At 39.1% G+C, this 16,722-nt stretch overlaps 1 protein-coding gene across 1 annotated transcript; it reads right to left on the reverse strand.

The window, feature by feature from the left end:
• Positions 1-1,115: 1,115 nt before the first annotated feature.
• On the reverse strand, positions 1,116-8,240 carry LOC113461809 (BTB/POZ domain and ankyrin repeat-containing protein NPR1-like). Its single transcript, XM_039130402.1, has 4 exons — positions 7,506-8,240; positions 5,210-5,957; positions 3,162-3,362; positions 1,116-1,532 (listed from the first exon to the last, which is right to left on the reverse strand). The coding sequence occupies exons 1-4, from the start codon at positions 8,049-8,051 to the stop codon at positions 1,306-1,308; spliced, it is 1,722 nt and encodes a 573-aa protein (XP_038986330.1). The 5' UTR covers positions 8,052-8,240; the 3' UTR covers positions 1,116-1,305.
• Between the last annotated feature and the right edge of the window lie 8,482 nt (positions 8,241-16,722).

Consider the following 16,722-nt stretch of genomic DNA (forward strand, 5'->3'; position numbering starts at 1 on the left):
GACTCGGTGGTGCAGCTGTCCTAGTTGATCAAGAGTTGGTTAGGGTGAACATTTATGTACTCGACTTTTTGCTAACCTCCTGATTGGCCTTGCCCTGGGTAGAGTAAGAACTTGGCCATTTCCATCTCTCGTCACAAGTAATATGGAACAAAACCTACCATCTCGAACTCCCTTAATCCGGGAAATTGATTAGCGGGTAAAAAAAAAGATTTTTTAGCGAAAGTTCGCTTGAGAATGTCCCCCTTCTTTGTTTCCGGTCACATAGGACATCGTGATGAGGAGTGTCCATCACATACTTAATAATTAGGTTAGAACCATCAAAATATATAAATTCTGATTTGTAAATCTTTTTTATAATATAAATCATGTTAATAGTTTGTATATTAAATCTGGATGACTTATTATCAATTTTTATTGAAATTACTCTTCTATAATAATTCGAGCTATGCGGTAACTTTCGATAATGATCCCGTTTAGCCAATCCTGCACAAATATGGTCCAATAATTTAATTAGCATATCTAATTATTATTTTCAGATGTAATAAAACCTGCAGCCCAGCCAAGGCCGACCTATTGGAGGATCTATTTGGAGAACAAATTTTGTTTAAGATTTCCTAAGATCAATGTGAGGCAGACAAGAAATATAAGCTAGTTTTATGTAAGATTTCCGAGGATTAGTGTGGCCAAAATGAGGCAATCATGATTCATGAAACATAACAAGTATTCAGAAGCAAGAAGGATAAGGATAATGTGATTGATAACCCATTTACAATTTCACATAACATAACCAAATCTTTGAGGATCTTTATTTATCAAATTCAGATTGAATTCAAAATTTCGCATCCCGTTTAGAGAGAGAGCAGCTTAAAATTGGCAATGACACTTGCCACGCGTTTGGGTTCTGATTAGGCTGCGGATGTGCTTTTATAGCGCCTTGGGCCAGCCTAAAGGACAGACCAGTTCAATATAGGTGTTATATTTGTTGGGCCAGTTCAAATCTTGTCCACCAAACATTCCCAGCCCAGTTATTTTAGAAAGAATCAGAAGCCCAAGGTGCAAATCTGGGGGTAGAGGTTCATATGTAACTACTCAAATCTACCTAAAAGTGAGTAAAGTTAGAGAACAAATATATTTACAACATTTGAGCGAAGGCTCAAGTTATTTGAATACAGGAAAGGGCAAAGAAAAAAAAAAAAATCCCCTTCACGTGGCAAGAAAAGCCAATGAACAAGCATGGTTCAAAGAAAAAAAACAAAGAAAAGTACTACAAATATAACAAACAAGATCAGTGCGACATGAACACCATCATCTTCTCGACCGCAATTTTGATGATGAAGATGAGCGTGCAGACCTATCAAATTCCTCCTTGTCCTCACTAAACGCTTTTATCAGTGCATCTTGCAGTTCAAGGTATCTCTTCCTTCTCTCTTCTGAGCCGTCTTGCCCAAGAGAAGTGAGCTCTGTATAGTCGTCATCCATGATCTTGTTAAGAACCTCTGAGCACCGTCGGAAGAATCGCTTGCCAAGCTCCACTGGCAAACGTCATTATTTAACTCGTCATTAGTTTCATCAAAGGATTATTTTCCCCCATTATTCAGTTAAGCTTTATGCACTCTACAGCGAGTGTTTGACCAGGAACAATTGTTTATTCTCTACTCATGCATTAAGAACAGACCCTTGGCACAAGCTGCAGTATCAGATCCGACCTTACCACCAAAAGAAATCTACTCTAATCTATTCTCGGTCCTAGAATGATAGAAAAATCAAAATAAAATCATGGTGTAAATTAATGTAATAAAAAAATAAACAGATACATGCAAGTATGTAGAACATGTATGTGTGTATCTATGTCTGTACGTATATGTGTTTATACGTCCATTATCCGTTTGTCTCGCAGGAAGATGGCAGAGGAATGGTCTAGAAACTTGTTCCTCAGCTTCTATGTGATGTGAATACAGTTTCAAACTCCAACTCAAAAAGAACTAGATCATCCTAATTTGTTTGAATTATTGTCTCTGAGTCCGGTGGTGATGAAATGTTAAAACATCTGTGGGTGTTTTTTGTTTTCAATTAATTTCTTAGAGAGTCGGGCAAGCGGAGGTATGAGTTCATAAGTTTGTCAAACCATTCCTTGGTTTTAATCCTTTTTCAACCCCTACAAAACTTATAAGACTCTATCTTTTGAAGAACACAAACGACATATTGAACATAACATACTCTTATTAAGTCGCTTCTGCCAATAGATCAAGTGTGGATATGAAATAAGATATTTGGTGAACATCTATTATCTAAAATATATTTTAATACACTATCAATTCAGATCAGTTGATTGAATAAAGGTTATCAAAAAAGATTTTGGTTTAAGCATGAAAATGATGGTGCAAAAGAACTGCTTGCTTTAACAGCTGCAGCTCCAGTCTGAAGCTTTAGTGTAGTCACACACTAAAGACAACATTCTCCTTCTTCCTGATTAACATTACATGGCCCTGGATTAGTCTGTCCATGACAATTGCCTATATTCTTTTAAAGATGTCCAAGTTCTCCAGGGAAAAAAATAAAAAAAACATTCATTGTCGAGCATCGTCTATATTCTTTCCCTCCAAGATAAATTCTGATCTATGTGGCAGCCTCAGCCAACCTGGTCTAAAATGGACAATTTCTATTCCTATATGTCATTCACCATGAGAGTAGTAACCCTCCTTATAGTTTAGCCATGCCCTTAGGATATCAGGGTGTGGCCTATGCTTTCCTTCTATTGATTGAAAGTTTCTCGGCGACAAATCTATACCAGTGACATATTTGTTGGCAAAATCTATACAAGTGACATATTTGTTGGCAAATTCTATACAAGTGACATATTTGTTGGCACATTATTGTACGGTGTATGCATGAAAAAGAGAGAGTACATGTTAAAAGCTAATGTGGCACCTGTAAACTATATACTGTTTCACCTCTTCCTATCAAAGAATCCTTTTTTTTAAGAGAGCAATGCTCAGGATTTGAACTCTGGACCTCAGGCAAATCATTAGGGCTGAGGAACCAGCCAACTATGTTACCAGTTGTCAGCCAGATAACCATAAATTAATTACTAATTTCATTACTTTCTAGGAATCAAACCAGAAAGAATATTGAGAAAAGGATCAAGATGCTGATATAAGTACCTGTTCTAGAGAGTGCTATCATTCGAGCTAGGTACTCCTGCCTGATCCTGAAAGGTGTTTCATTTAAAACCACTGATGTCCTCTGATTTGTAGTTGTATGGTTTGAAGTAGAACCTAGGGTAAATTCCATAGTGCCATCCACTTGAGCAATATCCATGGCAACTTTTGCCTCCATGGGGAACAAAACCCTTGCAAGAGCAACTGCATGGTCATGCAACAAACATTAAAAAATATCACAAAATTGGATTCCTGAATAACAGCAGATAGCTGATGCCTTTATATGCTTAGAGAAGTTCTGCAGCAGTCATTACTCCTGTTAATATGTTCTCATTTCCCAATTGACCCCTGCGCCCCATCTACTACAACATAGCACATCATGTAGTTCCACGATGCCACTTTGGTGACAAATCAAATGATGGATCACTCACTCTTTTCCACATTACCACAATGTTGGACCACTACCGTCACAGGGTTCCACCATAACTAATCCTTCACGATGTTCAAATTCCTAGCTAACACACTTTTTTGTTATTCAAAATTGATTTGATCGCCAGCGATGGGACATTTACAAAAATAAGATCGAGGAAGAGAGAGAGAGAGAGAGAGAGAGAAGGTTTCACCTTTCCCACTAGTTTATAGATAGACAGCAAAATTGTCTTGTGTATGATTTCTCAAATACAATGATAAGTATGTGGTTTGATTTATGTTTAAATGGCCTCCCTGCATCCATTAAAGCCTAAAAAAGACTATAGCAGTTTTTTTTCTGTTCCTCTTCTCAGAAGTTTGTTTTGGGAAAGAACACCCCTGTTAATGCTTCAAAATATCGCTTGATATTAGAGGTTTTCTTTTATAATTAATAAGTAGGAGCTTGTTCATGTGATTTTAATTACAAACTGATTTATACTTTGTTTTATATTTCTTTCTATTTTTGATAATATAAATCATAGGAGAGTTTTAGTTACTTACTGTTGAGTATCATGTTCAATTTTAAGATCCAACTATGGGTTGAGTCTACCAGGTATATACAGATGGGTCAGGCAGTGCTCATGGAGCATTAGATGTTCAAGGTGGAAAGTATTAACCCACAAGCCAGTTGGATCAGGTTTGGGTGAAGCACTCGATTATGTGTATGCGAGATCAACTCCATTCAAACCTAGACCTGACCCAAACTATAGCCACCCTATGTACCATATGTTTATTACATAATCTGCCATTTTTTCTTTAAAATATCATAATTTTGCCTGATCATGTAAATGAAAATGATTTTGTTAGTATTCATACTTTGGTCCATAATACACAAAGTTCATAGAAACAAAATGCTTCGCTCAGGATCCTTGACCCAAACACCAAGACCTAAAGCTTAAGTGTATGATCCATCACACTGTTCACCTTAAAGCATGTTTATTCCCACACTTAACCCACACATTTGACAACTATTTCCTATAGAAATCATAAGCAATTCGACATTTTATTAGTAAACTAATTATACAAGAATAATCAAGTGCATCATCAATCAATAAAAACCAACCTAACATCATAATTTACGCTGCTCTCCATCGTTCTACTGCACTACTTTTCATGTTCATACAAATATTGTTAGTTTTAATCGGTAATCGGTGATCAATTTTCTTTATGTAAAATTCACTTTTTATGCTCCAAGATATGATTTAAGAATTTCTTGTTATTCATATGCGGTATAGTTAGTGCGGGGACTTGCAAACAGTAGTTTGCAAGGATCAAAGATTGCCAATCCTCAGTTGACAATCTGAAAACAGAGCTAAAATATCTGGCTAACTTATCTTCAGAATCATACAGATGAGAAATATAAGATACTGGTTGCTTGCAATGTTACCTAACAAAAATAACAGATATTAGTACTATATCCTATATGACATGCAATGTGAAAGCAACAACTTACATGAATGTGTGCGTATCAATTTAATAGAGTACAATCAAAACATAAGTTTGCAGTTATAAGATAAAAATGCAAAACTCCTCCCCAAAGGATAAAAATGCAAAACAATTATGCAGGCAGAAAAATAAATCACCTCGGTTCTCCAGGTACAATAATCTTCCACGTAGGTCATCACCTGCCATCGCAAGAGAAACAGAAGCTTCTCCTATTAGTGGGTCCCTTCTTTCAGCTTGCTCTAATATTTCAATGCACAACCCATCCTTGGGAGAAGCCTTTCCTTCTTCAGTAGACCTATAGTAATCCACAGACTTGGTAAGTCTCTTTGAGATTTCAAGTGCTTTTCTTCCATCTAATGTTAGATCAGATGGTCTAGCTCCCTTTGTTAGCAGGGACACAATAATTTGTGGTTCTCTACGCATCGCAGCTATGTGAAGTACGGTATAACCTCTCAGATTTCTGTGATTAACATCTGCAAGTCCAAGATCCAGAACCTCCGTTGTTATTTTTGAGTCACAATGTGCTACAGCATAATGCAGTGCATACGAATCATCTAAAGAGGTGTGTCCCTCCGTTAGCAGCATTCTGACTAATTCAACATCATCTGAATCAAGAGCTCTATGTATACTTTTGACATGTTTATTAGGAAAGCCACTGATTTCAGGCCAAACTATTCCAATACTTAAACGCAAATCCATTATTTGCTTGACAATATCTGGAGGCAATGCCTTGTCAAGTGTGATAAAATCCAGGTCTGACTTGGCTACTATTTCGATGCATTTGGTAAGCAATCTGGCACAAGATTTACTGCACATATTCGCAACATTTAGAATCACTGGTATATCATCTATAGCCACCTTTTTAAGAATATCAAGAAGGTGTCTCTGCAATGAAACAAAAAAAAGATGATAGCTTACCATCTTCTCAAAGCCCTGAACAACAATCAAAAAGAGAAACTACTGCTCAAATTTATAGACATTGTAAAATAGCTTAACCACTACAATAAAATCAATCAAGAAACCTACGTTCCAGGAATAGGGTTAAGCTAGTTCAACCCACCCAGGAAGGCCCAACACACGCTTTGCTAAACTAGAACCTTAGTCAAAACCAAACTTGCAATTTCCATATAATAGTGCAGCTTCAGTAAATTACAACGTCATTTCAATATCTTTTAAGACATACTTGCAACATAGGTTTCACTAATACAAGTTCATAAGGACATTATTTGGAGCTTGCAAAGCTTGCCTTAAGGTCAAGCTTAAATCCAGAAGCGACGATATTGCCATGTCAAACAGCCCTGCAATCAGCTTCAGATCCAAATGTATTGATCAATTAATTTGAGGAGGATGCAGATTGATAAGGGGTTCAGATGTAGAAGGGTCAAGAAAAAGAAGATCTAAACAAAAATACAAGTTGTGAAAAAGAAAGAAGACTTTGCAGTGACAGAGCATATATCTCAGATAGGAAAGTTTGCAGGGCCACGATGCCAATTTCATAATCTTTGCTGGTTGTGACCAGTGTTAGGAGTGCGCTTATATAAATGATGAAGCAATATGAAAGTTGAAACAAATTGAACTATCAATAAAGTTCATTCTCCAATTCATTGTAAAGATTGTTAGTCAATGTCCACCTCCTCCTTTCGATCCTCAAAGATGTAAATAGATCATCTTCCATCTAAACACTGTTTACTAAAATCCAATTAAGAAAAAGATAATTGTTTTTCAGATAAATCACCTTCTAATTCAACTCAAACCCAATCCAGAATTCATTTTTAAGCTAACCTATTATTTTAAAACTACTAAAACATCAAGAAAAGAAGGAAGACAAGTAGCAGCAAGCAGCAAAGATCGAATTTAAGACAACCCGCCTCCAAAATCAACCGAAACCAAATCAAGAACTCATTCTCAAGACAACATTTTCATAGAAACAGTGGGAACATCAAGAAAATAGAGGGGGGGGGGGGGGGGGGGGGGAAAGCAAATCAGAACAAGAACTCATTTTTGCAAACATTGCTTAAAATCTCGAACCGCCCAACACACAAAAGAATCAAGAAGTAAATAAAAGCGTAGAGCAAAGAAAAATTAAATTTTAGAGAATATAACTCCATGGTCGTCTCAGACCCGACAGAGAAAGCATACAATCAATTAATCTAAAGTTAAAGCCTAGCAAAACTTCAAGAAAACAGGAAGATAACTTAAAACTCGAATCAAGAACTCATTTGTAAGCAAACCGTTACTTAACACAGCCGAGAACCTTGCGAGCGCAAGAAGTAAAGATCAAATATTTAGAGAACCCATGTCCAGCCAAAACAGACTCCGAACCCAATCAAGAACTCATCTTTTTGCTCGAAGCTACACAAAAAAGAAAAAACTTCGAGAAAACAGGGAAAAGAAGCCAGAGAAAGATCGAACAAACCAGTTCTGTGGCCTCACCTGGAAGAGGTTGACCAGCTCGGAGATCTCGAAGGTGAAGGAGGCATAGAGCACCTGGACCATGAAATCGACGGCGGGCCGGCAGCCCTCGTGGGAGCACTCCTCGTCGACACACGAGCAAAACCCCCTGGGAAGCGGGCCCACCCGCCCGCGGTAGAGGTACCCAAGAACCGCCACCAGGGCCTCGTACCCGACCTCCAAGTCCCTCACCAGCTCCCTGAGCTCCAGTTTCGCCGGCACCCCCTTCTCCCGCCTCGCGAACACCTCCCGGAAGAAGGGGCTCCGGGTGGAAAGCACGCAGCGGTGGGCGCGGACCTCGCGCAGGGGGCTCCCGGCAACGGCGATGCTGGCGTCGGCGCAGAAGTCGAAGTCCGGTGACTGGAAGAGGGAGCCCAGGTTGTCGGAGAGGCGGCGGAGGGCTTCCACGTCGGCGGTGGCGGACTCCACCACCGAGGCCGCCGCGGGGATGGCGTCGCTGAAGCAGACGGTGCTGCCGTTGTCGGAATCCGAGAAAGCCGTCGCCGCGGTGAGGTGGCTCACTTCCATGTGCGGCGTTTATACAGCGGAAGATTTGTATGGAACAGGAGGAAAAGAGAAGCGAGTGAGAGGGATGGAAGGTAATGGAAACTGGGGGAGATTGGAGAGAATGAGCACGGAAACGATTTGGATTTATTTGGTCGGAGAAAGAAAAGAGCTAAGGACAGAAAACGTAAGAGGGAAGGATGAACCGATAGTGCATGCATGGGCACCCGGAAAAGGGGTCAGCCTATTTAAGTATTTAACTAATTATTCTCATAACTTTTTTTTTTTTCTCCCATTCGCTTGATAAGCCCGCTCCTACCTTGATGTAGGATAAATGCATCCAACAAAATAAGAAGATAAAATATAAAGAGGCAATCACCAAATTGACCCACAACATTTCATCAAAATGTTCTGCTATATAGAAGGAGGCCATGTAAGATTCTGATGCTTTTTGGATAGATTGCACTTTTTATCCAAGAAAGTAGCTCAATCAATTATTTTATTTAATGTGATATATTCTCTGACTAATTAGTAAGTATAAAATGAAAGTGCAATGTTGGTGGTAAATGGACTTCATCCTATCCACACTTTTGCATATCAAATGCTTTAAAACAAATAAAAAATATTTAAAAAATAAAATATGCAACTTAGCAAGTAAGCACAAATGATAGATATAGATCATTTCTCATATTTTCTTAACTGGTTCTATCATCGCATTCATTTTCATGCATGAAATTGGAACATATAAGTTCCAATTACTCCTCGGAGCAACATAATTCATATTTTTATGCAGCTAGACTGGATGATCATGATATTGATTTAACTGATATTCTAAGTTGTTAATCATGATTATAAACAGCAAAAAAACTATCGGCACATTTTCCTACAATGATGGATATATTTGATAATATATGTTCCTTTTTGATATATACAGGTAACAACATACAGGCCCATCCTTATTACGTCCCACATGCGACATGTTAATCACAATAAAACCAAATCGAGCTATCAGCCAACCACATTGATTTGCACGGAACTTCAATGTAAAACTAAATAATATTTAAGTAATGCCATCAATTTGCAATAATAACTAGAAAAAATCTTAAAATTGATTGTGCCCCAAAGGGCTAGGAAAATTGTGTTGAATTTTGTACCAAAGAAACCATAAACCGACTTCTAAAGCAGTGTTTGTGGAATCCATCTCGAATTGACTTCAAGACTTCGAATTGACTTCAAGTCTTCAAACAGGACATCGCATGACCAGAAAACCCGTGGAAAGTTTGAGCGCGGGTATCTTCGATGACCAGGCGCTGCTTCCGGACGATGCAGGTGAAGTGCGGAGGAACACCAGCGATTGGAATCAATGACGTGGCTGTCAGGTGAGGAGAAAAGTGGCGACCTTTAAGTGGGACAGTACTACGAACATTCATTCCTTTCATACATGTCGTACCCTTATTCAGACACGTGTGGAGACCACATCCGTGGGTTTTGCATGCGGGGAGGCGAGATAGATTCCAGAGCCCCCGCGAGATTGGCTGTGTTAGTATAATTTTAGAAATCACGTATCAAATTATAATATTTTTTATTATCATAATTCTGTATCAGTTAGTATTATTTTTTTTTATTAGCATAATTTTGTTAGTTTTGTATCAGCGAATATTATTTTTCTTATTAACATGATCATATATCAGCTTATATTATTTTTCTTATATAGAGTCTGTACACGAATATATATAACTTCTGAAATGTATCGAATGTGCTGGAATAGAAAAATAAAATCAATTTTCTCTCTTTCTCTTTTTCTCTTCTTTTTCTCTTTTTTTGTAAATATTTTAACTTTATTACTTAAGAAGGTTGCTTATTCATAAACTGATCCCATTTTAAGGGATGGAGATTGTTGAACCAATAGGGATTGTGGCATGAAAGATGCCATATTGCCGTAGATAAGCTTCATAGAGAGGATTATGAATTATTGGTGGTGAGATTCAAGTAGATAGAGATGAAGTGTTCAATAACAAGATTTAAAAGGAAAAGTTGCCTCCGAAGGATGATGATGTGAGAAAGGTACTAAAGCCAATTGTTTGACACATGTAGGAATTTCTCACTACAATTTTCTTTTTATGCAAAATAACAATAATGAACAACAACAGCACATTTCTGGCTTCAAAGACAATTAGAACTTCAACTGTAACATGTTATTATGGTTTGGGATTATCTTAGCATTTTTACCATCAAATTTATATTACTATTGTTCAAAACTTTGAGGTAGGATTATCTTAGCATTTTTGCCATCAAATTCATTAACATCTTGGGTTTGCAGTGGACTAAATTTTAAGATTTTTTATCACAGCAATGCAGTGCATAAATGAACAGTCTTGTGGGTTTTTCCTTTGTTATGCACATCATATGTTGCAGGTTTTTTCTTGGTTATGCACATCATACTATTTTATATCTAATTATCAGGTTAAGGTTGCTAAGGGGTCATTACAAGAACGAATTGGAGGAAGCAATGAATAAAAGCACTCAAGAGTTGGAAAACAAACAGAGCTTCTACTTGTGAAGTTCGAAGAGTTGCAGAATATGATTATCGATCTGCATCTATATCTTCACATATTTTCTTATTTGTGCACATAAAACATTGTAAGCATCCCAGTGGATACAAAATATAGAAGAGATTACATAAATACCAACACCCACATGAGTGCATTTGTTGTTAAATACACCAGTCTACCTAATTTGCTCTTAAAATGCTTTATAGTCCTGGTGTTGTCGTAGATAACCACTATTTTTGTAACAACCCAGGATCTCATCCAAAATGGCTAGCCAGAAGGTATTACTTGGGTTCTTTGATCCTGTATAAGTACCCAAGATCTACCCAGCGAATAACCGATGTGGAACTAAACACACGCCCGCACGGATCCTCACATACTCTCCCCGTTCAAGTCCTGACGTCTTCATCAGGCTAAGGGTTGAAATATATTCAAATCTAATCACAAACACCACGATCGGTCCGTGATCAGCCCCAATGGATCCGTGTTGTAATGTCTCTTAATCCACATAGGTTATCGGCCGGATCTGCTCTAATACCATTTGCAACAACCCAGGATCTCATCCAAAATAGCTAGTTGAAAGGTATTATTAGGATCCTTGATCCTGGATTATTTGTGAGAATAAACACACGCCCGCACGGATCCTCACAATTTCATTGGCATATTTTGCAAGCTTAGAACTGCATAATTGTGCTCCCAAAGTAATGAAGGCACCTGAATCCAAAGAAATATGTTCCGCCAAGGCCTATACTTCTGAGGTTAGATGTAAAACAAATAACCAGAACTCACATACTGGCACATATTCTTATATTCCGAAAAAAAAAAGCAAAGGTAAAACGAAGACCAGCATGCGTAGTGGGAATCCGATTCTTCCACTAAAGCCAGCAAATTTTGACCATGCAGTTCATACCCAATTTCACAGTATAAATCCAGCTGTAAGCATAAGAACTGCATATGTGAATATATTCAAGTCTACGAAATAAAGAATAGGCCTACTGATGTAGCTACATTGAGTTTCACAAAATAATTCGAGCTCTGAATATGAGACCCACTTGCACATAGAATAAGTCTAGGAATTCAAACAAGATAGGCCTGCTTATCTATTTGGATTCATTTTGCACAGAATAAAACAGTCTAATCTATAAGACCTGCATATTCACTAGTTACTGAACATGTATATGGATTTAAGATAGTTGAACTTAAAAGAAGGTTTCCTTATAAACTTGGATTCAGTTCCACAAAATAAGCATAAGTATCATCGCATATAGATGTACATGCCAATATTCAATCCTTTTGATGTAAAGCAGGAGGAAGCCTGAGGTTTTATGTACAAAGTTTATTTGCAAAGGTCTGCCTTCTTGACCTCCCCCATGTAGGAGGTGAAAGAGAGAAACAGGGACCAAGGTTTTCCTTATGTTCCCTTGCATGGGAAAACAGGCCTGACATAGTTGAAGCAGAGGAACTCAGCATAAGAGGCATCTACGAGAAAGAGCATCTATCTTTTTGTTTTCTTGGTAAATCGGCTGCTCATACTGTTCTCGCATGAGCATAGTGAGCTGCATCACTAGCAAAAAGGCTACACAAAGCAGAAGGAGAAGTCTGCTGGGTCCAAGCGTCTACCTTTTTCAGCCTGCTTACACCACTCGAGTTTCTTCTTCACTTGTGAGGTCCTGGAGTAATGCGTTGTTGATGCTGGGCTTTATGCCAATATTCAATCTTAAAAAATGTAATTGGAGGTGTACTCGAATAAACAGAGTTTCGCATTTAAACCAAGTTTCTAACACTAACGCATGCACAAGCACATAAATTTAAGTGAAAATGAACTAAAATCAAGGCCTGTTAATGGATTCAATTTCACCAAATAAATACACCTATCATCATGTATACCGAAATGTCAATCTATTCAATCTTATAAAACAAATCTAGGGCTTGGTCATTAAAAATTGATCTAATTTCACATTATAAAACCACAAACTAAAGGACATGAACATGTCTATATATCTAATCCTACCATGAGACTATTCAATCCTTGATCAGAGAAATCTGAATGATGCTTATAAGTTGATGGATCAAACTAAATTTAAGGCAACAGCATAGTGTACATAGGTAGCAGATGTGATGGGGCCATATGACGAACAAGTTGCACCATTTCTCAATTGATGCAGCTGCAAACTCTCTGTAAGTGCCTTATCCAACCCCCATAACCACAGTACCAGATCAAGAGGGATGTTGTCAGATGTCATAAAGATATCCTAGAATAAAATTAGGTTGGTATAGAAGTGACAAATGAAAATTTGAGGTTTCTTTTTTTTTTAACTCAACAAGCTCGGTCTATATGGGTCAAATGCCATGGTAAATGATATATTCATAAGTTTTCTACCAAAAGGGTGAATTTTATAGTTTGGGCACCCCAGGAAATAGAACCTGAAAAGAAAATACAGCAATCATTTGATTATAAGATCCATGTATGACATTATCTGAAGTACTTGCAGTTCACTAACTAGTATGTAGCACTTAAATTCTAGTAATACATACTATAAATGAATAATGCAAGATTGCCTAATTTGAGAACATGGTTACACAATAATATGTGACACAAAAGAATCTAAGAACTTGCTTAGCTCAGTACTCACCCACTCAAACTTCACGAGGCAAAGAATCTAAGAACTTGTACCGTTCCTCCAAATCTTCTGCCAGTGATTCTTCTTCGTCTCCTTCCTCCTCCTCGTCATTATCAATGATAAAACCTCCTAAAGTCTCATCTTCTTCATCCCCTTCAATATGTTCATCTTTTTGAGCTTTGACATCTTTCAGCAATGCAGGATGCCTACTATGGTGGCAATCGGGTCGGGTCAAGCATAAACGGGTCAGGTCAGATGTTAAACAGGTCAGAAAAGTATAAATCTGAACCTGACCTGTTTATTAAACAGATCAAAAATTACAACCTGAATCCGACCTGTTTAATAAACAGGTCACCCGACCCGACCCGTTTAACCTGTTTATTAAACAGGTGGATTTAACAGGTCGGGTTGGTTTATGCTTATCCGTTTAACTAAATATTACTGTAAATAACCAAAAATAAAATACTTAAAATAAAAGAGGACCTTTTTAACCCGCTGCCTTCTCGGCTTCTCCCGACCCATCTGCCGTTCCCCATCGCCGCCGCCCGCTGGCTTCTCCCGAGTCCCGACCCATCCGCCGCTCCCCATCACCGCCACCCGCTGCCTTCTCCCGACCCGTCCGCCGCTCCCCATCGCCGCCGCCCGCTGCCTTCTCCCGACCAGTCCGCCGCTCCCCATTGTCGCCTCGTCCACGGCAGCGCGGCTGGTCCCGGCGTAGGCCCACTCCTCCCAATCCGAGCCCCCGTCCGCCCAGCCGAAGCGGATGAGGACCTTCTCCATCTACCACTAGAAGCCTGGAACCCCGACGATCCCTCCAAGCCTCGGCTCTAGAGTTACGAGATCGATCTCGCCGAGTAGATGGAGACTGTCCCCCGGATCGCGAAACCCTTGAGTTGCTGCGTTGTTACCTCCATCGCAGTCCGTGGGCTTGCTCGGGTCCCTGCTGTCGTCGCCGTTGACGAGAAGACGGAAGTAGTCGGCAAGGGGGAGGAGAGGGCGGAGGCGGAGGTCCGGAGGAGAGGCGAGGGGAGGGTGGAGGCGAAGAATCCGGAGAGGGCGGAGGCGGAGGTCTGGAGGAGAGGCGAGGGGAGGGCGGAGGTGAAGAATCCGAAGAGGGCGGAGGAGAGGGGAGACCGGGAGTCGGGAGAGGGACACTGTGGGTGAAATTGAAATAAAATCGGAAAAATCCCTAGGGAGAAAGGAGGTCACGGTGAAATTGGGCCGAGCGGCGTGCGGGCTTTTTTTGGGCCAGAAAATTTGATCCAACAAATATTAAATGGGTTAAACGGGTTAAGCGGGTCAGATATCTAAAATCCGTACCCGACCCAATTAATAAATAGGTTAAACGGGTCAACCTGTTTACGACCCGAACCTATTTAGGCCAAACCCAAACCTGTTTATGGCGGGTCGAACACGGGTCGGGTTGGCGGGTCAGGTCATATTTTGCCACCCCTAATGCCTACCACCTAAAGCATCACTGCACCTTTTTCAGCATCTTTAGATCTGGTATGGTAGTTAGGTCTCTTACAACTTCCAAATTTTGCAACCAATACCTTCTCTTCCTTACTCTCCCCGTTCCAATTTTCGTCTTTGCTGCCTCCGCCTCTGTAACAACTCAGAACCTCACCCAAAATGACTAGCCATAAGATATTATTTGGGTTCTTTGATCTTATATAAATACTCAAAATCTACCTAACGAATAATCGATGTGGGACTAAACACACGTCCGCATGCGTGCTCACATATTTCCTTCGTTCAAGTCCCGACGTCCTCGTCAAACGTTCACATTCATTCAAATCTAATCACAAATACCACAATTAGCATGTGGTCAACCTCAATGAATCTGTGCTGCAGTGCCTCCTAGTCCACATAAATTACGAACCGAGTCCGCTGTAATACCATTCGTAACAACTAAGGACCTCACCCAAAAAGGCTAGCCATAAGATATTATTTGGATTTTCTTTATCCTGCATAATTATCCAAGATCTACCCAACGAATAACCGATATGAAACTAAACACACGTCTGCATTCTCCTAACTTTCCTCATTGGGCAAGTTGCTTCATGGGTAAGTTCATCATCATCACCATCCCCTCCTGGATCCTCAAGGAACCAATTCCAACCTCCAATGGGACGAATCTTTTGCTTTGGGTAATTATCGAATTCATGACCTCTCGCCAAGAATCCAAACTCGAATCATGGAATTCAAATTAGCTAATCACAAGCATTCTCCTGGAACTCATAAGGCCGGATACCAGATGGGAACCAGCGGGATAAACACAAAATTTGAGCTTTAATTGATACAAAACAAATTTAAAAAATATTAAAAAAAAACCCAAACACTTGAGCAAATAAGCAATCTAACCTCTCACGGGGTCGATCTAGAAAACGTCAAGAGGAGCCTAGCTCTAGTTTCAGTCCTCCGTTAGCGTCTTCTTCATCTCCTTCGCCTCCAGGCGCCTCCGCCCTCGCCCTCCTCTCCTTCTCCTTTCTCCTCTCTAGAGTCCTCCTCTCCCTCATCTCCACCGCATCCAAGACCCTTTTCTCCACCTCCGCCGCCTCCTCCATTCCTTCGCTCCTCCTAGGAACGAAGAAAGAAGGGTTCTTTAGGGATAAGGAGAACCGGTCCCCAGCTCGGAGCTCGCCCTTCTCTGAATTCCGGTAAAACCCTTTTTCCCCGCCGCTGATGCGACAGACTAAGATGGGGTTCTTCTCGGTTACTTCGAAAGAGACCCTGAAATCCCCACGGGAGTCGTCGCACCCAGCATCATCGCTGATGGGGCCGAGGAGGCACAAGGAGAGGAAGGCCCAAACACCAACTCCGGTCCTCTTCCGACCTCGGCCTCGAGTTCCATGGCATCTACGAAGAGAAAAGAAGTTCAAGAAAAAAATTGTATTTTTGGGTTTGTATTGGATGAAAAGGGTAGAGGGAACAGGGAAGAAGGAAAGAAACGGAAGGAGGGAGCGGTTCCAAAGATTTTTTTTTTAAAAATAATATATATATATATATATATATGCGTGAGTTTTAATATTTGGCTCGGTAGCCCGCGTTTCTTCCAATAAAACCAAAAGGGCCTGTTATTTGGTAGATGAATATTATAAAAAAATTAATCAATTTTTTTATTGACTACTTATTCGCATCGTTATACTTCTTTAAAAAATAAATTATTTTTACATAAAATAGAGAAAGTTTTGCCCATCTAAAATGATGATAAGTCATTTTTTCATGCGCTAGAAAAATTATTCCCAAAATACTCCTAACCCCTAATTATAATATAATAATATAATAATATATATTATATTATTATATTATATAATAATAAGTAATATAAAAATAATTTAATATATTGTATTATATTATATTATGATGATATCATAGTATATTAGATTATTATTATAATATAATATAACAATAACATTATTATATTATGTTAAAAAAATACAGTATATTATTATTATTATATAGTATATTATAATATATTAATACATCATATTATATCTAATATATTATAATATAGCATATAAT

The sequence above is a fragment of the Phoenix dactylifera genome, chromosome 9 (assembly GCF_009389715.1).
Source record: "Phoenix dactylifera cultivar Barhee BC4 chromosome 9, palm_55x_up_171113_PBpolish2nd_filt_p, whole genome shotgun sequence".
Lineage (NCBI taxonomy): Eukaryota > Viridiplantae > Streptophyta > Magnoliopsida > Arecales > Arecaceae > Phoenix > Phoenix dactylifera.

Bases quoted from the DNA above. Each gene is read 5' to 3' on its own strand.
- LOC113461809 (XM_039130402.1), bottom strand. From the start codon at position 8,051: ATGGAAGTGAGCCACCTCACCGCGGCGACGGCTTTCTCGGATTCCGAC. The intron at 5,958-7,505 runs GTGAGGCCACAG...GTTTCATTGCAG, and splicing joins AGCTGGTCAACCTCTTCCAG to AGACACCTTCTTGATATTCT. The intron at 3,363-5,209 runs GTGATTTATTTT...ATGACCATGCAG, and splicing joins ATTGTACCTGGAGAACCGAG to TTGCTCTTGCAAGGGTTTTG.